General features: G+C 47.8%; 3 protein-coding genes across 5 annotated transcripts in view; all 3 read left to right on the top strand.

The window, feature by feature from the left end:
- Positions 1-10,433, top strand: part of RHOA (ras homolog family member A) — a 61,391-nt gene extending 50,958 nt beyond the window's left edge. For both annotated transcript variants that reach the window (XM_032411290.1, XM_032411289.1), the window contains 3 exons: positions 2,444-2,564; positions 8,146-8,276; positions 9,185-10,433. In XM_032411290.1, the coding sequence (XP_032267181.1) occupies positions 2,444-2,564; positions 8,146-8,276; positions 9,185-9,358 (426 nt within the window). In that variant the 3' untranslated portion in view covers positions 9,359-10,433. The remainder of the gene's footprint in view (positions 1-2,443; positions 2,565-8,145; positions 8,277-9,184) is intronic.
- A 1,058-nt stretch (positions 10,434-11,491) lies between these two features.
- On the top strand, positions 11,492-12,590 carry GPX1 (glutathione peroxidase 1). The gene is made up of 2 exons (XM_032411284.1): positions 11,492-11,825; positions 12,045-12,590. Exons 1-2 carry the CDS (start codon positions 11,562-11,564, stop codon positions 12,402-12,404), a joined length of 624 nt encoding a protein of 207 aa, XP_032267175.1. The 5' UTR covers positions 11,492-11,561; the 3' UTR covers positions 12,405-12,590.
- Positions 12,591-20,664: 8,074 nt separating this feature from the next.
- Positions 20,665-22,748, top strand: part of USP4 (ubiquitin specific peptidase 4) — a 51,482-nt gene continuing 49,398 nt past the window's right edge. The window contains exon 1 of one of the 2 annotated variants that reach the window (XM_032411280.1): positions 20,665-20,844. In XM_032411280.1, coding sequence (XP_032267171.1) covers positions 20,744-20,844 — 101 coding nt within the window. In that variant the 5' untranslated portion in view covers positions 20,665-20,743. The remainder of the gene's footprint in view (positions 20,845-22,748) is intronic. The other variant, XM_032411281.1, reaches the window with a different exon arrangement.

Genomic DNA, 22,748 nt, shown 5'->3' with positions numbered 1-22,748 from the left:
CCTCTTTACAGCTTTGTATTTGAAATTTAGTTTGTTGCCAGATGGATAATGCTAAAATGAATCTCTTCGTATGGATGGACTTCCCCAGTTCTGTCATATGTCATTCAGTGCTGAAGTATGAGATTACTAGGTCAAGAGGTCATTTTATGGGTCTCAAAGGGGTATACTGATGTACACCACCAGCAATGTGACATTTAAATAATATCCTCATATTTAATTTTTTTTAATAGTGTTTTACTTTAACATAAATAGGCTGCCACCATTGCTTCAATTACCTGTTACTGGCAACAAGGACAGTGTTTCTTCGTGTCTGTCCTGAAAGTCCACTGGCAAGACCAGAGCAAAACTCTCCTGGAATTAGAGTTTATATATATATTTTTTTAATTTTCTGTCCCCCCCCCCTTTTTTTTTTAAAGATTTTATTTTTTTGACAGAGACACAGAGAGGGAGCACAAGCAAGGGGAGTGGGAGAGGGAGAAGCAGGCTTCCTGCGGAGCAGGGAGCCCGATGCGGGGCTCGATCCCAGGACCCTGGGACCATGACCTGAGCCGAAGGCAGACGCTTAACGACTGAGCCACCCAGGCGCCCCTTTCTGTTCCCTTTTGTGTCAAATAATGTCTTACCCAGCTCCTGTACAACTTTTGGAGAGGCATGAAATTCCTACTGCAGATGGGTCAGCTGAAAAGAAACTAGAACAAGGGGCTCTTCTCCAATATATTCAGTCCTCTTGGGCATTCATCCACATGTCTCATGCTGCTAGCACCTAATATATTGGCCCCCATAATTCCATGCCCTTTCTCCCTTCTCATTTTCCTGCTTTACCTATTACCCCTTTCTGTCCCGGTGCTACCTAGCTTCAGTTTGTGGCACCGGGTATGGAAAGCACATTAAGCTAGCTATTCAGATTTCTAGGGTCCCTGAAATAAAAGTGCTTCTTAGCAACTCAGTAGCCTACAAGTTGAGAGAGGGTGCTAGGAATGTTCATTTAAGAGTATATAGTAATAGTCTAGGAAACCATCCAAGATTCTAGGTGATTGTGGTCCCAGGAACAGACCTACCAAAGATGGAAAAGCCCATTCTGACAAGAGATAGGGCCAACATCCAAAGCATTTATCAGGAGATAGGGTTGGATGTGTCTGACTGAGCACACATGAGGCTTGGAGGGGCCAAGGTAGTGCGATTAGGCAGAGAGTGAATGAGCTGTACCATTCTGAGGTTCGTTCTGTTGTGAGGCTTGGGTATCAATGTATTAGAAATACACATACCAAACCAGTAGTGTGTGTGCATGACAGAAGTGCAGTGGGTCTAGTGGAGGTTGTGAGCGATGCATCCTAGGGCAGAGGTTGAGGGTGGAAGAGATAATTAGCCATCAACTTTAAGGAAAGAATGATATTTAGAAACTTTGAAATATGTGCTGTGAAGGCTCTAGGAAAAAAGGGTATTCCAAGTACTAGAAGGAGAGCTTTTGGCTCCAAAGCCTCCCTGAGCAGAAGTATTAAAATCCCACTCTGGTTGTGAGAAATCACAGGGCTGGCTGCAGTGCCGGACAACATGGAAGGGGACCTGTGTCCAGAGCCCAGGCATCAGTTTGCCCTCCTACCACAGGAAGGTGAGCAGGTTCCAGGTGTGAAAGGAGTACCCTGCTCTCTTAGTGATGCTTTCATTCAGATATTTTTTGAGCAGAAAAGGCAGGTCCAGAGACCTTTCTTGTCCACTGAGACCTTGCCTAACGTCCAGCATGGTGTCTTTTCTTACCCACCTACTCAAATGTAGTCTTTTTTTTTTTTTTAAAGGTTTTATTTACTTATTTGAGAGAGAGAGTAAGCGTGAGTGCAGGGAGGAACAGAGGGAGATGGAGAAGTAGACTCCCCACTGAGCAGGGAGCCCGACGTGGGGCTTGATCCCAGGACCCTGGGATCACAACCTGAGCAGAAGGCAGATGCTTAACCGACTAAGCCACCCAAGTGCCCCTCAAATACAGTCTTGTCTCCATGTTTGCACATTGGAGCAGAATGATGAGACAAAAAAAAGGAAACAATTGAGTTAGAATGTATTGGGAAAAGTTACTCAGCTCTGATGTTTCCTTGTCTTGCTTTGTACACCTGGTAGAATGTTCTTTATAATAAAGTTTGATTTTCCTTGTTCATCTGCTTTTCTATGTAGAATGTTGTTTATAATTAAATACTATGCTTTTTACAAACTATAAAGTTATTTTTGACTTGATATTTTAAATTATGTACTAATTATGTACTTTATTATATGCTTTATGTACTCTAGTATTTTGAGAAATTTCAACCTAAAACAATTTAAACACACCGTCCAGCTCAGGCTTGTTTTACTGTTTTGGACAGTTTGCCATTTGAATGTACTTTGGTGAGTACCACTTCGTCTGAAAGTGGGGAGGATTAACCTTGCATTCTTGTGTTTATTTTTCCTATCACAGGTAGAGTTGGCTTTGTGGGATACAGCTGGGCAGGAAGATTATGATCGCTTGAGGCCTCTCTCCTATCCGGACACTGATGTTATACTGATGTGTTTCTCCATTGACAGCCCTGATAGTTTAGGTGAGTAACTCTGCAGCCTGATGTTTGTCACTGTCTGTGTGCCTGGCTGACACCTGGTTTCTCAGGTCATTTCTGTGCATCAAGTCGTTGAAAAGCAAACATGAACTTCATAGAAGGAATCATCAGTGACCAGAGTCCTAGAGCCTTGGGACTAGAAAGCCTGGGCCCTGGGTCACTTTTCAGCCTAGGTCTCCTATGTGTCTACTTTGTAAAGTAGGTGGGTTCCAAATACAAAGCCATCTTTTCTACTAAAATTTGAGGAAGGCTTTTTTAGGTGCTCACACCTTTTTTCAGTACTTCGTATTGAACCTGTTGCTTCCCAATATCTAAACTGGTGATTTGCTGTTTCCTGATAGTGTATTTGTTTGTTTAAAGGTTTATTTATTTATCTGAGAGAGAGAGTGCGTGGGGAGGGTCAGAGGGAGAGGGAGAGAAGCAGACTCCCCCGAGATCAACAGTTGGATGCTTAGCCAACTGAGTCACCCAGCACCCCTCCTGGTAGTATTTTTAAAGCCCCATTTTAGCCGTTTTCTAAAGTATCTTAGCTAATAAAGAGAGACTTGAACTTGACCATTTCACCAGCTCAGTTGGTCACATGTCTCAGAAGCCACCTTCCTTCAGAAAAAGACCGAATAACACTGACCTCATACTCTGCGAAGCAAGGCACTAAGGTCTGAAACAGAACTTACTTTCGGTTTGTACCTAAGAGGATAAAATGTTTCTCTTGGTGATGTAGTGCTCTGTCTTTACAAGGTAGCAGTTGGGCCAAGAACATTGTCATCATTAACACAAACAACCTTGGAGGGCCTGCTGGTGATGTGGGCTTGCGCTGGCCAGTTAGGGTTATGTGACCTTTTTTTTTTTTTTTGGTCATGGTTATACTCATTTTAATGACAGTACTTGGGCGCTCCAAGATTTTGAGCCCCTTGATCAGGGTTATGCATCCCAAGGCATCAAGCTGAGACTGAGCCTTCTGTGCAGTGTCTCCCGAGACTGAGACAGATAGAGCAGGTACTCTCTGCCATTGGTTCACTTCGGTCATTTTCAACAGTTGTTTCAGTTTTGGTTTCTCAAACGAACCTGGCTATCTTTGGGGGTCTGTTGGAAGGTCCGAGAAGATGGGGCATAGAAAAAATAGAGCCGTGCAAAACCCTCCCTTCACACACACATCATGGATTTGTCTAAGTCCTGTGGGAAGGAGGAGGAATGCGTGCCCTATATCTCATCATCCAAGGTATAATCCTTTAGGGACAAAAACACTTCAGAGCAAGAAGTTACTTTTCTCCATGTCTCCTCGTCTCAAAGGAGGTCTTTAGCACCCCCCCTTTTTTATTTTTATTTATTTTTTTTAAAGATTTTATTTATTTATTTGAGAGAGAGAGAATGAGAGAGAGCACATGAGAGAGGTTAGCGTCAGAGGGAGAAGCAGACTCCCTGCCGAGCAGGGAGCCCGATGCGGGACTCGATCCAGGGACTTCAGGACTATGACCTGAGCCGAAGGCAGTCGCTTAACCAACTGAGCCACTCAGGCGCCCCTATTTTTTTTTTTTTTTTTAAGATTTTATTTATTTATTTGACAGATAGATAGAGAGCACAAGTAGGCAGAGAGGCAGGCAGAGGGAGAGGGAGAAGCAGACTCCCCGCCGAGCAGGGAGCCCGACGCGGGGCTCGATCCCAGGACCCTGGGATCATGACCTGAGCCGAAGGCAGACGCTCAACCGACTGAGCCACCCAGGCCCCCCATAGCACCCCTTCCCTTTTTTAAAGTAGGCTCCACACCCAGCGTGGAGCCCAGTGTGGGGCTTGAACCCTGAGATCAAGACCTGAGCTGATAATCAAGATTCAGGTGCTTAGCTGACTGAGCCACCCAGGTGCCCCTCTTTAGCTTTTGACTTCTCTTTACTAGCCATGACTTGTTTTTTGCTGGCCCTTCTCCCAAAGGGCAGGCCCTGGGGAGGAGAGTAGAGGTAGAAAGTAAAGAGGCAAAGGAGAGATCTCTGAAATACAAATACACCTGGGGAGAGGGTCTGATGTTGGAGGATGCTCTGCCTTCCCTGGAGGTCACTGCAGGAGTGTGGTTGATAGGTGGACCCCCTTTGCTGAGCTGACTTAACTAGCTTGGTTTTGCCAAAGTCCTTTTAAAAGTTCTGTTGTCTTGGCTTGGATATGGGGAGAATCTCACCAGTAGTTTGCCCAAGTAAAATGTGTTATGGGAACTCAAAAAGTATGGATCAAGAAAATGAAAAGCTAATGTCAACCTAATGTTAAACTTTGTCTTACGTGATTGGATGTTATTAGACTATGGCCCTGTATGTAGGTATAGGATAACAAGTTTGATCAGGAATCAGAATGTTGGTGTGAAAGTTTCAGCCCTGCTGCCAGCCAACCCTGTGATAATTTTACTTTTTGAGCGTCTGCTGTCTGGACTGGCAGTTGTTCTAGAGTCTATATTCTAGTTGAGACCTGGGGTAGCAAACTTGTAAAAGACCAAATAGTAAATATTTTAGGCTTTGTTGGCCATATGTTGTACTGAACTTGGCCACAACTACTCAGTTTCACTGTTGTATCACAAAAGCAGCCGCAGAATATATATAATGAATGAGCTTGGCTATGTTCCAGTAAAACTTATTTTAAGAAAAAAAGAATTTTATTTATTTTAGAGAGAGAAAGAGTGTGAGCGAGCAGGGGTGGGGGGAGCAGAGGGGGAGGGAACGAAAATCTGAAGCAGACTCTACTCAGCACTGAGCCGGACACAGGGCTCAATCCCACCACTGTGAGACCATGACCTGAGCTGAAACCAAGAGTCGGATGCTTAACTGCCTAAGCCACTCAGGCTCCCCAAAGATGCTATTTTTTGAGAGAGCGAGGGCACGCGTGCTCACTCAAGCAGGGGGAGCAGTAGAGGGAGAGGAAGAAGCAGACTCCCTGCTGAGCAAGGAGCCCCATGTGGGGCTTGATCCCAGCACCCTGGGTTCATGACCTGAGCCAAAGGCAGATGCTTAACTGACTGAGCCACCCACGTGCCCCTTATTTTTATAAGTATTTTTTTAAAGTAGACTCCAGACAAGATTTTATTTGCTGACCCTGATCTAGATGATAAGGATTTCTACTCTCTAGCTTTCTGGAATTCCCAAAGGCCCTCATACAACCCCACTGTAAATCCACACAGAGTGATAAGCCTCAATGTTATCAGATTATTTTGGGGGTGGGAGATACTATAGGTGATTGCCATCACTGGATTACATAAAGTTTTAGGGGCGCCTGGTTGGCTCAGTCAGTAAAGCATGAGACTTGCCTCAGGGCTGTGAGTTCAAGCCTCATGTTGGGCATGGAGCCTACTTTAAAAAAAGTGGGGGGGGGGGGCAGAAAAGAAAAAAATTAAGTTTTAAAGTTATTCATGAAAAGAGAAGGCAAGACAGAGGTGATTCATTTTAATTTATGTGTCCTGAATTTCCAGGGGGTGGGGAGACTATTGGAGTAATAATTTCATACAGCAAATAATTACTGAGCACCTATTTATGGAAGAAATTTCTAGATTAAGGGAGACAGAAGAGCAAAAACAACAGTAAATCCAAAAAAAAAAAAAATAATAATCTGAAAGCAAGAAATTTTACAAATAGCATTCTTAGAGGTGGGTGTGGAATGGGCCATGGTAGTACTCTGTTTTAGAGGATGACCATAGGATGGTCAGCAACCGTACTGAAAAGGTGACTGCTGGGAGAGACCTAAAGGATCTGAGGGAAGCAAATACAGATATCTAATAAAAGAACCTTCCAGGTAGGGGGAACAGCAGATGCAAAGTCACCAAGGCAGGAAGAGGAAGGAAGGAATCCAGTGCAGCAGAAGAGGTGGGAATGAGGGTTGCAAAGCCATGTGGTTAATGGTGTGGACTTTTCCTTTCATCATGAGTGAGTTGGGAACTGGATTGTGAGAAGGATTGAACAAGGGAGTGATGTCTCACTTACCTTTTAAAGTGATCACTGTCACAGCTGAACTGAAAAGTGACCGCAGGTGCAGAGGTGAGAGCAAGGTTCAGGCTGAGGCTGTTTGGCGTGGTCGTTAGATGGTGGCCCTTTTCTCTGTATTACTCTGTATTGTTCTGAGGACTGGAACACTGCACTTCTTTGGGAACCTCTTTGTTTCAGAATAAAACTTTTGAGTTTTAAGTTGTGACATTAGTGATAAAATTGACTCTATTGTTGCTGTAGCAAAGCACAGTCAAGTGTCCCATCTTGTGTGCTGAAGAATAAAGCATCAAATTATATAAGTTTCCTGACCTTACTCATATAGCTTCTTTATCTGATACGATCTTTCAGCCAGAAGACAGAGCATCTTCCATATTCTTTTTTTTTTTTTTTTTTTTTAAGATTTTATTTATTTATTTGAGACAGAGAGAATGAAAGAGAGCACATGAGATGGGGGAGGGTCAGAGGGAGAAGCAGGCTCCCTGCCAAGCAGGGAGCCCGATGCGGGACTCGATCCAGGGACTCCAGGATCATGACCTGAGCCGAAGGCAGTCGCTTAACCAACTGAGCCACCCAGGCGCCCGAGCATCTTCCATATTCTAAATAACTCTTGCCTTTTGGTAATTTGTCTTGAAGTCAGAGAATGAAGTTTACTTTTTTTTTAAAGATTTTATTTATTAATTTATTTGTTAGAGAGAGAGTGTGCACAAACAGGCAGAGCGGCAGGGAGAGAGAGAAGCAGGCTCCCACTGAGCAGAGAGCCCGACATGGGGCTCCATCCCAGGACCCTGGGATCATGACCCGAGTTGAAGGCAAACGCTTAACCGACTGAGCCACCCAAGGCGCCCCTGAACAATTTATTTCCAAAATATAGCCTCAGATTACAAGCAGACCATTTAAATGATTGTCAATAAGTACTTTGTATGCATTGACTCTGAATAACCCTATGTGAGACAGGTAATACTGTTATCCCCATTTTATAAAATCATGCCTGACACTGAGATGCCCAAGGCCATGGTTGTGGGAGGTTGAACCCGGGCCACTTACACACCATGATGTACGTCCAACCTTTGTAAATTAGTACAGTATTGGCAAGAAGCTGGTTATCACTCATTTTCATAAGTCATTCTTGAGCCATTTGAAATACCAATAACCTACACGATGGGGGTCATGCTGAAGGTCCAAAAGGAAGGTATCGAGAGAACATGGGGACCCTGGGCCAGCTGCAGCCCTTGAATGGAGACCCTTTCTGTAAGATGTAGTCAGAATTACTAGCCAGCAGTGACGAAATGGTCCATGGATAGCTTCCCTCCTTGGGTCAGGTTGTATCATTGTGGAGCCACCCTGTGTCCTGGATCCTTTGCTCCTCCAGAGGCTTTAACTGGGCCCCACTTCTACAGGAACTGAGTTCCTTAGTGGGGACTGAGGAAAAGCTGGTGATTCTGTGCTTAATGTAAGGGGGTTAGATTTTGCCTTTTTCTGTGCTTTTGAAACTAGTGAGACTCCATTAAATGTTGAGCATACTTTTTTAAGTAGTTTCCTTGCAATTTAACTAGGGCTCTTGGACATTATTCAAGATAGAATTGTATTGTATATCCAAATTTTGTTTCTTTCAGAAAACATCCCAGAAAAATGGACCCCGGAAGTCAAGCACTTCTGTCCCAACGTGCCCATCATCCTGGTTGGGAACAAGAAGGATCTTCGGAATGATGAGCACACAAGGCGGGAGCTAGCCAAGATGAAGCAGGTATTGTCTGGGGCAGGACTCTGTTGTCCTGTAGTAGTCTTAAACCCAGGGCCGAAGGTTGGATGTCGAGGGGCCCAGCAGAAACTCACAAGCCAGGCTATTTCAGAGAGTCCCAGAAGCCTTTCTTTCTCCATCTGTCCCTCATTCACTGGGGCCTGCTCAGAGGGTCCTTAAGACTCCCTGCTCATATGAGATGGGAAGCTCTCCTGTGAGGTAGTGCTGTGCCTCCAAGGATTGCCTGCCTGAGAAGGGACTACCAGCAGCAGTAGTCAGTGCTCCAAATGCAGGAACTTTTTATCAGGCTCTTGATTTCCCTCTCTGGTTATTACCTTGGTATGTGTGAGGCCAAAGATTAAATTGGTGGCAACTAAAGGATCAGGAAATCCTGAGGACAAGGAGTCCAGAGAGCCCTGATGCCTTTATAAAAGGCATGATGGAGTTCGCATCTTGGCTTCTGAGAAGCCAGGTGGCCCAATGGCAGGGCTTCCCTAGTGCAGGGCAAGAACTTTGAGGTCTTCAGCCCAGGTTCTTCCACTGAGGTTTCTCTCTGAATGTTAAGGTCAGGATCTGTCTCCTCCCAGAGGCATTCAGTCCTCTGTGAAGCTAACTACAGGAAGACCCAAGTGCTTACCCTGGACTGAAAGCTTGAATCATTTTGCCCTTGATTCCCTCCTAAACCCTGCAGGGCTCTCTGGCCTCTCCCTTTCTCTCTACGTCCCAGAGAAGAGCTTGTTTGATAGAGATTTTATATTGGGGTAGGGAGGATCACTGCATATGAGTTTCATAAGTCAGAACTCAAATCTGGGTTTGGCAGCTTTTAAAAGAAGTCTTTTAAGCTGAATTTGAGTACTTTGCACTTACTTCATATATGTGACACTTAACTGAAAGTGCTCTTTTGTCTTTGTTAGGAGCCGGTGAAACCGGAAGAAGGCAGAGATATGGCAAACAGGATTGGCGCTTTCGGTTACATGGAGTGTTCAGCAAAGACCAAAGATGGAGTGAGGGAGGTTTTTGAAATGGCCACGAGAGCTGCTCTGCAAGCCAGACGTGGGAAGAAAAAATCTGGGTGCCTTGTCTTGTGAAACCCTGCTGCAAGCACAGCCCTCATGCGGTTAATTTTGAAGTGCTGTTTATTAATCTTAGTGTATGATTACTGGCCTTTTTTCATTTATCTATAATTTACCTAAGATTACAAATCAGAAGTCATCTTGCTACCAGTATTTAGAAGCCAACCGTGATTATTAATGATGTCCAACCCACCCGACCACCGGGGTCCTTCTGACACCGCTCTAACAGCCCTCCTCTGCACTCCCACCTGACACACCAGGCGCTAATTCAAGGAATTTCTTAACTTCCTGCTTCTTTCTAGAAAGAGAAACAGTTGGTAACTTTTGTGAATTAGGCTGTAACTACTTTATAACTAACATGTCCTGCCTGCCATCTGTCAGCTGCAAGGTACTCTGGTGAGTCCCTACTTCAGAGCTTTACTCCTTAACAAATTTTATTGGCATAGCTCTGTGATGGGCATCCAGTTTTTTGAAAATGCTCATCCAGAAAGGCCCAAGTCCATGCAGCTGTGGCAGAGTTACAGTTCTGTGGTTTCATGTTAGTTACCTTATAGTTACTGTGTAATTAGTGCCACTTAATGTATGTTACCAAAAAATAAATATATCTACCCCAGACTAGATGTAGTATTTTTTGTATAATTGGATTTCCTAATACTGATATTTGTCATCCCTGCAGAAAGTGTATTGGTTTTTTAAAAAAGAAAGTGTATTTGAAAATAAAGTCAGATGGAAAATTCATTTTTAAAATTCCCGTTTTGTCAGTTTCTCTGATAAAAAAAGATGGCCCATATCACCTGTTTTTGGCCCCACATATTCCAGTACCCCCTCCCCAGAGCTGGGCTAAATAAATAGGAATTTGGTTTCATGCCTGAGGCACTTAGACACTTCAGAAGGTGGCATGACCTGTCTCACCTGGACTGCAGGGTCTGGCTCTAGTTCACAGTGCTTTTCCTCACTGTATCCAGGTTCCCTCCCACAGGAGCCACCAGTTCTCTTGGGTGGCACTCTTTCTTCTCTCCAGCTGACTGAACTTTTTTTCTGTACCAGTTAATTTTTCCAACTACTAATAGAATAAAGGCAGTTTTCTAAACTTCCTGTATCCTGGTGTTTGTGTTGCTCTCTCCAGGGCTGGGAGTGGGAGGATATATCCAGCCTAGCTCTCCTTGGAAGGTTCCTTCAGAGTGCAAAATACCAGCTGGCCCCCATTCTGACACACACCCCCCCAATTTGGCACTAACCTGGCTGCTCCTAAGAAGGTGGAAATGATCATTTTGTGTCAGTTAAAGTTCACAGTGGCCTAGTGTGGGGAATGCATTGTACGGAGGATACATGAAGGGTACTCCAAGCAGTCATTCCTCTAGAGGAATCTCAGGAGTGTGACATTTTTCTCTTCCTGCCCGTTTTCAGTGTCTTTTACTTACAGGCCTGAGCCTCAGGTTAAGCTGATTAGGTATAGAGGATGGCCTGAAATCGGCTGGGTCCACCCCAGAAGCCAGGGAGGGGGCTGGGCCTCAGTGGCTCCTTGGAAAAACCAGTGTTAAGGACAGTGCCACACTGGAGATCTAAAAGGAGATCGGAGGCCTGGATGAGAAGACGTGCCAGGCAGCCCCAGAATGCAGGGAAGGGAGTTGGAGCTGCATTTTGGAGCCTGAGCCCTGGCTGCCCCGGGCAATGCCCACTTTCCTCCAACTTAACCTTCCTAGAGCCACAGCGCGTCACCGCAGAGAGAACTTGCCTTGGCAGCCACTGCCAACTGCACCACCACCACAAGTCACAACTCGCTCTGTGCACCTGGCGACAATAGGGCACAGACTGCAAGAGAAGTAATGTGGCTTAACCTGGGAGGGCTGTGTGGCGAGGAGCGGCACCGGCTGCTGCTGCTGCCCAGTCTCCTTGGGCCCTGCCCCATCCTTTAACTAAAAACCCTTGAGAAGGAACCGGAGCCCTCTTGGACCCGAGCCCTGGGGAACTCGCGGGAACGCCACCAGCCCTGCGCTGCCTGGACGGGACCTGGCGTGCCTGCGGCTCTGCACCGCCTGGGCGGTGCCCGCATCCGGCCAGGACGCACCCTCCCACCCGGCGGGAGGGAGGGCGGAGGCCGGATGAGGCGGGGCCGGGGGGGGGGGGGCGGAGCGGCCGGAAAAGTCCCTGCGCCACGTGACCCCACAGTCCTCGCTGTCCCCTGCCGAAGCTACGCACTGTAGTCAGAAAGCCCGCCATGTGTGCCGCTCCGCTCGCCGCCGCCGCCGCCGTTGAGGCGGCGGCCCCGCGCTCCGTGTATGCCTTCTCTGCGCGCCCGCTGGCCGGCGGGGAGCCCCTGAGCCTGGGTTCCCTGCGGGGCAAGGTGCTGCTCATCGAGAATGTGGCGTCGCTCTGAGGCACAACGGTCCGGGACTACACCCAGATGAACGAGCTGCAGCGGCGCCTCGGGCCCCGGGGCCTGGTTGTGCTCGGCTTCCCGTGCAACCAGTTCGGGCATCAGGTGCGCGCTGGGGGCAGAGCGGGGGGGGCGGGGCGTGCACCAGGTCCTGGCTGCGGAGAGGCGGGCCCACCGGCGCTCGTCCCAGCTGGGGTCAGGTCTCCCTAGGGTTGTACAAGAAGGGCAAGAGCCCGGTGACTCATCGAGAAACTTCTCGTTTGCTGTCCGAACGTTTCCCCTCCCCTTGCGGCCCCGGGTTCCAGCTGCTCTCCCTTCCCGCAGGAGAACGCTAAGAACGAAGAGATCCTGAATTCCCTCAAGTACGTCCGACCTGGCGGCGGGTTCGAGCCCAACTTCACGCTTTTTGAGAAGTGCGAGGTGAACGGCGCGCAGGCGCACCCCCTCTTCGCCTTCCTGCGGGAGTCCCTGCCAGCCCCCAGTGACGACGCCACTGCGCTCATGACCGACCCCAAGTTCATCACCTGGTCTCCCGTGTGCCGCAACGACATCGCCTGGAACTTTGAGAAGTTCCTGGTGGGCCCGGATGGTGTGCCTGTGCGCAGGTACAGCCGCCGCTTTCCCACCATCAGTATCGAGCCTGACATCGAAGCCCTGCTGTCCCAGGGGCCCAGCAGTGCCTAGGCAACCCTCCGCCCCCTGCTGCTTGGCAGCGCTGCCCTCGGGATTTCATCCATGACGGTGTTTCCTCGAAATCTGCATGGAGGAACACCTGATTTCCAGGAAAATCCCCTGAGCTAGGCGCTTTTGTCCATCCCAGCACTCCCTCCCTAACGAGGCTCCTCAGTAATAAAGTGTTGGGTGTCAGCACAACTTTGTGTGTGTCCTGTGTCAGTTGGGGACATCTTTCCTAGTAACCTCATTGTCACAGGGCTGTGAGCTTAAGTGTCATGTCCCCCCCCACCCCTTGGCCTTTATTAATTTTTTTTATTTTGAAAGATTTTATTTATTTATTTGACAGAGACACAGCGAGAGAGGGAACGCAAGCAGGGGGAGTGGGAGAGGGAGAAGCAGACTTCCTGCTGAGCAAGGACCCCGATGCGGGGCTCCATCCCAGGACCCCAGGACCATGACCTGAGCGGAAGGCAGACGCCTAACGACTGAGCCACCCAGGCGCCCCTGGCCTTTGTTTTAGCCAAGCCTGAACTTCCTAAGCTTTTGTCTGTAGTGTCTGGAAAGCCTAACTCCTGTCCCAGTGTTTTTCCTTCTGCCAGGATATTTAGTAGGGCCATCCCAAGGTCCTGTTAGAAAGTCCAGATTCCAAAAATAGGAAGACAAGTCAAGAGCCAACTGCCTAATCCCAGCAGTAGGCCTCCTTTCTAAGTATTGACTAGGCATGAAAGGACATTCATAAAAGAGAACACCACGAGTTCCCACTCGCATTCAGAGTCTGTGGCTTCTCCAAGTGTCAGGTCCACCTACTTTACACAGTCGTAAGCCCATGCAATTTTACAAATTTTTTCCCGTTACTTTGTTAGATCTTTGCATGTTGCCACCCAGGCTTATTTATGTCTACTCCCATGCCGCCCTTACTGCTTGTTGCCTCTCATGTATTCAGAGTGAGAAGAGTATACAACTGGGCCTTCTGACCATGCCCTGCTTGGCACTTAGCAGTTGGAATTGCATGGTCAGGCTCACGGCAGGGGCTTATCTTGGAAGCCAGCTGCTGCTTCTCAGGTGTGGTTTGGGTCTAACCTCTCTCTCCCTCTCCTGTCTCTGCTGCCTATCTTTTGAAACAGACCTGAAGCCACTTACTATCACAGCCCAGGGGACTCTGGGCGGCTTGGACGCAGCTCCTACTTGGGCAGACAAGGATGCAGAAACACATTAACAGTGTCTCCCAGTCCAGAATGTGGGCTCATCGTTCGGTCCTGTGTCATGTGTTCTGTTGGCTGCCAGGAATGCAGTCCTCGGAAAGGCGGAAAGAATATATAGTTCCTAAAAGCATGTGTAGTTCTGAGGTAGTACAGGGTACTTTGAGAATAAGAGAGCCTGGCCCAGTAGGGAGGATCCCGCTTCCCTCCTGGAGGAAATGGCAGTGAAGCTGAAGAGAAGTCAAGAAGCATTTAGCTGAGGAATGAACTGATGGAGGGTGGACAGGCAGGGAGTACAGTGTGCAAGGGTCTGAGGTGGGAAGGGGGCACCACTGACTGAGTTGGACAACACAAGGACAAGCAGGTTTGGGGAGAAGAGTGTTCAGATTCAGACATCTTGCATGAGACATCCAGATGGAGTATCTGGAGCAGGTAGTTAAAAGAGGCTCAGAAAAGAAGTATGGGTTGGAGACAAAGATCTAGCCACGGGGACAGTAAGTAGCCATTGGAGAGTATGAGATCACCTGGGGAGAGTGGCAAGAAATAAACCAGGGGGGCCTAGGCCCGAGGCCTATGGATTCCCAATCCTGGGTCAGCTAACAGGAACAGCTGGGAAAACCAGGATGGAGTCAAGGGGCCGTGAGAAGGGATATTGCATAAACGTGGCTGGGGCAAGTGCTTGTGGATTGAGTGTTCCTCAGCAAGTACAGTTTCAGGGGGGCAGCTGGAATTGAAGCCAGATAACCAAGTGTCCGAGATGTGTCAGGTCCTGTTCTAGGAGCTAAACATAGAGCCCCCAAGAATCACCAGGGTACTTGTTAAAATGTTCCATGGCCCTCACCCAGAGATACTGCTTTGGAAAGTCTGGGGACTTAGGATCCTACTCAGCTACCTACCAGCTGAACCTGAGGACAGACTTTCTGCTCCAAGGCTCCCCTTTCCTGTAAAGGGTCAGTGCCGCCCAGGCCACATTGTCTGGTTAGGCTCTAAATGGGAACCCAGGGCTTTCCAAACTAACCAACCTCTTCCCTCCCAAGCTGCTTGGTGACTCACTCTTACTCGCCCACTTTTTTTTCCTCTCAGTTTTTGCCTTGGGTTGCCAAAGAAGGGAACTTCTGAGTTCCCAATGTGGCTGCCCCTGTCTTCCTAAGACTTCAAGCTGCCGGCCTCCCTTAACTGAAAGTCATTTCCAACTCGCTCTCCTTCAGGAAGAATCAGAGTAAAGCCAATTAACACTACCTCTTCCTCCCCAAGAAACTGGACATCTTCCCCCAACACGTACAAATACACACTCCTACACATACACATTCCTTATCATTCAACCATGAAACCGCTACTGGCTCTGACCTGCACCCGCCCCACCCCATCGTGAATCAGCAGTTCAGATGAACAAGTAAAAGCGAAGGAATCCCAGCAAGCCTGCCTGAGGTCCAAGTGTTTAGTTAAAGTGGCCGCAGGACATTGCTTATCTGGGAGCAGGCAACAGCATTTAGGCCACAGGCCTTCTGAAAAGGGAATGGGCCCTGCTGTTACTCAGGTTCGGAAGCTTTAGTTTTTGCAGTTCTTCCAGAAATACTGGGTTTTCTTTTTGTTTTTAAAGCATTGCATCTCATAAAATCATGTAGAAGTACATCAAATTACCTCTATGTACACTTTAAATATTTTACAATTTTATTGGTAAATTAACCCTCAATAAAACTGAAAAAAAAACCTGATAAAATACAGTCAGACACTTCTTGCACAGTTAGCTCTTTATCAGATGACTTCCTCATTCTGTCTCAATGTAGTTCCACAAACAACATTTAAAACTAGCTTATTTTTTTAAAAATTAAAAATAGGGGTGCATAGGTGGCTCAGCTGATTAAACGTCTGATTTGGGCTCAGGTCATGATCTCAGGGTCCTGGGATTGAGCCCCATGTCTGGCTCCGCACTCAGAGAGGAGTCTGCTTCCCTCTCTCTCCCTCTCCCTCTGCCCCTCCCCCTGCTCATGCTCCCTCTGTCTCTCTTTCAAACAAATACATAAAATCTTTTTTAAAAAAATTTAAAAATAAATGAATAAATAAATAAGTAAAACAAGTTTATTTTCTCAGAAGTACTCCTGGCCCTATCAGTTCAATAAATCTCTTTATATCTTTTTTTTTTGAAAGAGAGGGAGGGAGAGCACGTGCACAAGGGAGGTGTTGGGGGGGAATGGGTAGAGGGAGAGGGAGAGAGAATCCCAAGCGGCTCCATACCCATCGCAGAACCTGACACAGGGTTTGATCCCACGACCCTGAGATCATGACCCGAGTGGAAATCAAGAGTCGGACGCTCAACCGACTGAACCACCCAGGCACCCCAGTTCAATAAATCTCTTAAGTTTAAACTTTTGGATAATACTAAGTAAAAAACACTGCCTAAAGATTTCCCTAAGAGAACACAGCATGGATCTATAAAGAATGGGCAGTGATTCCTGCCAAAGAACCCTGAAGTTGGCAGGTTTTTGTTATATTAACAATCAACAAATAGGCTGGAAGAGCATGCTTTCATATACGGAGGTATGACATGGCTGGGATGGCTCTAAAATAAAGCCCAGCTCCAGCTGGTCACACAAGTTACCAGACACATGCTTTGCATCAGGCACTGCTGGATTGGGAGCTGGGAGCCCAAATAAGAGTTCTTGCCTAAGCAGTAAGGGCTCATGGGTCCGGACCCTAACCCTGGGAGTAACAGAGAAGCAAACTCTGAGCCCTGACATCCTTCAGCTTTGACCTCCCCAAGAACTCAACTCTAGATTTGTCATGTGAGAAAGCAAAACAAAAATCACCAACTAGGTAGGCAGCCTGCTGATGGGTATTCTGTTAATTGCATCCAGAGGCACTGAGACTGACCTGATACAACAGTGTTGTGCTAGGCAGAGGCCCAGCAGCCTTTCCATCACTCATCTCTCAGACAGAACACCCCCTCCCAATGCCCCCCCTCCCCAGGCCCAGTATGGTTGCAGCCAGAAAGGCCAGAGTAAGAGACCACAAAACAGGCCCACTTCATCCAAATGCCTAGAGTCCAAGCAGTATCCAGGGGAATGTGTAGCCAGCCTTGGGCGGTGTCTTACAGTCCTACAGGCCACCTGGCTCCACAGGGAGGGAAGTGGAGGGGATCCAAGTCTCCCTGTAGAGGAAGCACCCGCTACCCTAGCCTCCTCTGTCCCCAGCACATAGCTATGCCTCTGTACATGTGTGTGTGAATCTAAAGATGCCCAGGTCCCCTGAGCATCCCTTGCAGACTCATCATACATGCCCAAAGTCCAGGGGGAATGTTAGCATGTCTTGGCTCCCTATACCAGTTGCTTAGGTTTCCTCCCCAGCAAAGTGTCTGCAGCATCACCCTCCATGTTCCTGGAGCACTTCATCACACACCACACAAACTGTAATTACATGTGAAAACATCTTCCCCAACCACACTGGCTGTTTATCTCTGGAGGGAAGGGACTATGAGTACCTGTGTGTAATAGATTATTAGTCAAATGAAAAAATGACTAGTATCTGGTATTCTTCCACTCATTCGTCCCAGAAAGGCCTATTGAGAATTTTCTCTGTACAAAGGGCAAACAACACAATTAAAAGCTAAATCCTTGTGTATTTGGGAAGACACCAATGGTAATAGAATTAGAGGAGGAAGAGAAGATACGGGCCACACCTGGGCCCAGGAACCCACACCCTCTCTGCCCAGTCAGGGCTGGCCACCAAGAGTGGCATAACCAGAATGGAATCTGTCCAACAGCATGAGTCTTCAGTGTAGGAAAGATGATCCCACTTCCTCTCTGAGATTCCTTCAGGTCTTTGCCTGTCACCTTCCCCAGTAATCTAATCCTTCTGTAACAGAGGTTATAACGTCACTGATAAGATGTTTAATTCTTCTGAAATGTCCTTCTAGAGCCTTTTACTTTTTCATAGTCCCCTGGGCAGGTTGAAGGAGCACAGACAAGAAGGAAACAAGAATAATTCTTCCCTAAAGAGAGCTGTAATCAAAAGCTGCCCGATATTTGTGAACACTGCCACATGTGCTCTGTCACTGCTGGCCCTGGTGTGGACCGCTGCTTACCTTGGAGGGCCAACTCTAGTTAGGTGTAGGGCAAGCCACAGTGCCAGCCAAGGCAAGAGCTTAAAGTTCACACACCCAGACATTACAAACTCTCAATTAGGTCATCACAGTCCACGATCAAGCAGTATGTGACCGATCAGTCAAACCTGTTTCCTCTATAGCTCCCTTCATGCTTTCTTTCCTGTTCTTGTGGCCCAAGCTATCATGGCAATGGGTGGGTTGTTCAGTTCTGGAGTTTGGTTATGAGGCCAAGCGAGTGCCCTAGTTGGCCTACACCTCTCCCTAAGGTAAAAGGCCCAACAGAGAACATGCCCTGGTGCCAGGGTGTCTCCTGAGCTGAATCACTCATTTCCTCCCAAATCCACAGGTCATCCACAACAGCAGGAACACACAGGCAGATGTTTATTGTTTCTAGTTCCCAATCTTTAACATTTTAATGAAACTCACTAAAAGTGTTCTGTTTTTTAATTTAATTTTTTTAAAAATTTCTATTTATTTAAGTAATCTCTGTACCCAACATGGGGCTCGAACTCACGACCCTGAGATCAAGAGTCACATGCTCTTGCGACTGAGCCAGCCAGGCGAGATCAAGAGTCACATGCTCTTGCGACTGAGCCAGCCAGGCATCCCATTAAAAATGTTTTAATACTTTGGAAATAATGACTTTCTGACTATGAAGTTTCACCTTATTCCTCGCATTTTAAAATATATTTTTAAAGATTTTATTTGTTTGGCAGAGAGAGAGAGAGCACAAGTTGGCAGAGAGGCAGGCAGAGGGAGAGGGAGAAGCAGGCTCTCCTCTGAGCAGGGAGCCCGACTCGAGGCTCGATCCCAGGACCCTGGGATCATGACCCGAGCCAAAGGCAGCCTCTTAACAGACTGAGCCACCCAGGCACCCCTATTCCTCGCATTTTAACTACTGGCACTTTGTGATCTTAGTGTAAATTTTTTAGGAACTACCCACAATTAGAGCAAGATTTTTACAGCCATTTAATAGCACTGAAGAGATCCTGCCTTAAAAAGGTTTTCCAAAGTTTTCTTATTTATAATTAGGTTTTGTCCCCTTTTCTAGTGGTGCTGAGGACTTGTCCTACTTCCTTAAGACTCTGACCCGTCATAAATGGTAAAGGGGAAGTTGCTAAAGAAAAAGAAGAGAGTAGACACCCTCTAATGTAGGTTCTGAAGTCATGTCGATAACCCAGCTTTCTTTTTCCATAAGTAACAGGGCTGAAGGTAGTGTTTCTTATTTCACAACATTTTTAACGCTTTCAAATAAGTTTCACAGAAAGGCAGTCGGATTGTCAGGGCTGGCTTCCCAGGTGTAGAATTACCACGTGGTGGTAACTCTTGTCTGCAGAGGATTAACAGCTATAAGGTTATTTGGTTATTCAAGGCGCTTTTAATTCCAAATTTCCTTTTCCTCTCCTATCTACCCAGCTACGAGGAGGCCTGTGTTACCAGATGGTACCTGAGGGGTGTCCCAGGCAGTGCAAATTCCATTCATGTTAATTTCAATCAGCCAAACCCGGACATTAAAATAGTAAATCTGCTCAAATGACCTACCACACCTTCACCTGGCCAGTGCTCCCTCCTCCATCCCCAACACTGAACAAGGCTCATCTCTTTCTCCTCTCCTCCCTCATTGCCATCTCTCCAGTTAAAGGTTCTTAACAGGTCTCTCCTGGGCTTCACCATTGTGGGTATAAAGCACCCTCAGCCATTTTGTCTCTGCTCCAAAACCTTTTACAATATCTGTGGGCCATTTAAAGCAGAATATGTGGCCCTTCTGGCCTCTGTTTTAGCTTTAGATCGAAGGTTCTTTCCAGTAGTCTGTGCCCAACTTAACTGGTCTAACCCTCGCTCTTTGATTCTGCCCTTCTTGTTCCAGAAACTGATCCTGCAATTTCCCTTCCTATAGCATGCACCACGATTTCTATGCTTCTTTAAAACCACACTCAAATGCTACCAAGCCAAAGTCTGCCTTTCACAAGCTCGGGGGTCTACAGTCTTTGGTTCATACCCTTTAATGGCACTTACCTACCACACACTGCTTAACCCTGGGGTTATTTGTGGAGGATCTCTTCTCCATTAGATTGTTTCAAGTCGGGCACTGTGACTTATTTTTGAGGGCAGGAACTGCTAGACCAGCGGCTAGCCAGCTGCTCGGTCTCCTCCTTGCTCTGGGCTTACTTCCCACTCCATGAGGAGGGCTGTGCTTTTTGTATGCAGGGTCGAGTGGAAAACATACAGTGTTCAGGACACTGCATCTTGTTGCAGCAACAAATTAAGAAGCAGCTTGAGCACCTAATGTGGAGAACACACCTGGACCTCTCCTTCTTCCCCCGTTGCTATCGCCACTCAGCAGCTGCTTGTCTCCCTGCCAAGGCAAGTAGCTAGCTCAGTGTGGAGGGCTTGGGGAATTCTGTCGTGGGCTGTTTCTGGCGTCTAGACTGTTTGAGAGGAGTGTTAATGACTAGACCGCACCATCGAGTCCCGGTCCCAACGCGCTGGTGCACCCGGCAGTCCCCCAAATCCCTGTAGGGCCTCCAGGGCAGGCACCCCGATCTCACGTTTGGGCGGCTAACGACTGGCCTAAGGTCTCCAGCTCAAAGCAAGAAAAGCTACTTCCTGGGCTTCCCGTACCTGGCCCTGGGTTTATCTAAGAGCAGGCTAACACCGCCGGCCTGGACGGGTTGCCCGAGGGGTCGAGGGGCCTGCGGTCAGGGCCCTAGAGACGGCCGGGCTAGACAGCAAGAGGGACGCGGAACAAGCACGCCGCGGCTCCACCCGCAGGGCGGGAGGAAGGGGCGGCTAGTTCGCCAGCGCCCACCTCCTCTTCCGGCCCCCTCCTGGCTCCGCGGCGCACCCGTGGGAGAGGGACGGTGCGTGAGAGGTGGGGAGGAAAGGCAGAGGCGGGAGGGAGGGCGTTCGAGGCCGCGGCGCGAGGTGGGGCTTGGGAGCGCGCGCGCGCGTGCGTGCTTGCGTCCGTGCGTGGGCGCGGCCCACAGCACGCAGTGCGCGAGGCGGATGTCCGGGCCGGCTGGGCCGGGGCCGGGGCCGTGGACGAGATGGCGGAAGGTGGAGGCTGCCGTGAGCGGCCGGATGCGGAGACCCAGAAATCCGAGCTCGGGGCCTTGATGAGGACCACGCTCCAACGTGGGGCGCAGTGGTGAGCACCGGACCCGCGTTTCCGCCGCCCAGGCCCAGGGGCAGGGGCTTTGGCCCTCAGGCCGGACCCCTTTTTCCCGGCTTGGGTAGGGGCCGGGCGGGGGCGGTGTGAGTGACCCTGAGAGGGTGTCCTGGACCCTGCCTCTCAGGAGAGGGACCACAGAATCACCTCGGGGAAAGTGTGGGGGTTGTCCTGGCCCATTCGGAGCCCCAGAGGGCGGATCCGGTGGGGGCAAGGGCTGCAGGAGGGGGAATAGGGGAGTGCTTACGGGGACCTTCTGGATGGGAAGAGCCTTTTACTTTCGAGGACTCGCTGTGTGATCTTGAGCGAAGGCGACCACACCTCCCACACCCTGGTGCCTTACTGTTAAAGTCCGGGTAGCAATATTTGGCACCCCCACCTTATGGGTTGAGGAGAAGATCAGAAGTAGATACTTTTGTAACTTGTAAACTGCGGAACAGATGTCAAGGTCAGAAGTTGAACAAATGTTTGAGAGCCCCAGGTTATTTTGGTGGCAGATGTCAAAAATAATTGTGGCAGCAGTATTTCCGAGTGGGAGGGGAGGATAGCTTAGAGCCTAGATGAAAAGATTAAAAGTCCAAGGTTTAGAAAAGCAAGTCGGAGATAGGAGGTTTCTTAATAAATTGTTTAGTAGAAGGGACAATACTCCACTAGTGAAGAGATTCCTGGGTGGTATTATCATGTGAGAGTAGAAACCTAGGGCTTCGCTTTGCATCGAATATGATTGGACATCCATCTTTAAGAAATTATGGTGGTGTTGATAATGCCACTTAGGTAACAGAGGAATTGCCCAGGGAAGGGAAGCATTGGGATTAGGAGGAGTTCTGATAGGGCTGTACAGCTGGCCAAGCTGTGAGAGGCAGGGCAAGCAGAAGTTACCTTGCATAGGGGTCACATACGAAGAATATTCAGCAGAACCAGAGGAAGTTTGAGATAGACTAAGATCACACACTAAAAGTGTTTGGAGGGAAAAGAGCATTTTAAAGATTTGGATGTATTTATGAATCCTTGTGGCCTCTGGGAAGCTGCCTGATTGCTGAGGTTTGTTTTGGGTGGCTCAGTTGGTTAAGCATATGCCTTCGGCTCAGGTGATGATCCCAGGTCCTAGGATCGAGCCCTGAGTGGGGCTCCCTGCTCAGCGGGGAGCCTGCTTCTCCCTCTCCCTCTCCCCGGCTTGTGCTCTCTTACTCTCTCTCTCTCCCACTCTCTCTCTCAAATGAATAGATAGGTAAAATCTTAAAAACAACAACAGGAACAACTTAAAGGACTCACCGATATAATTGTGCTTTTTTTCTCCACAGAGATTTACTTCTTCTGTCTTAATTGAGTGATACTTATATTTTTTTATTTTTTCATAGTGGTACTTTTAAAATATAACCAGATCAATAATTAGAGACTAGAAACTATTATATATATATAGTACCATACCTAGACACTATTATATGCATGTGTGTACTTTTTATTTTAAGCACACGTTTTTATTTTTTTTAAATATTTTATTTATTTATTTGATAGAGACACAGTGAGAGAGGGAACACAAGCAAGGGGAGTGGGAGAGGGAGAAGCAGGCTTCCCGCTGAGCAGGGAGCCCGATGCGGGGTTCGATCCCAGGACCCTGAGATCATGACCTGAGCCGAAAGGAGACTCCACCGAGGCTCCCCAAGCACATGTTTTTAAAATGTCTTCTTTGGTACTCAAAGGAAACCTGAATTGTATGGTGTTATTTTCCCATTTTCAGAAAGAGAATTAGTGTAATGCTTTTCATGTCAAGCAGTATAACCAAACTTTCTGTTCTGGACAAGGACCTCTTTTTTTTTTTTTAAATTAACAAGAAGTACTTCTTAATAAAGAAGTATGTGGGTCTCGACAGCTGGGATATGTAC

Source organism: Phoca vitulina, unplaced genomic scaffold (assembly GCF_004348235.1).
Source record: "Phoca vitulina isolate PV1807 unplaced genomic scaffold, GSC_HSeal_1.0 scaffold13, whole genome shotgun sequence".
Lineage (NCBI taxonomy): Eukaryota > Metazoa > Chordata > Mammalia > Carnivora > Phocidae > Phoca > Phoca vitulina.
Note: the sequence above shows the minus strand (reverse complement) of the source record. Positions and strands in the feature narration are given on the sequence as shown.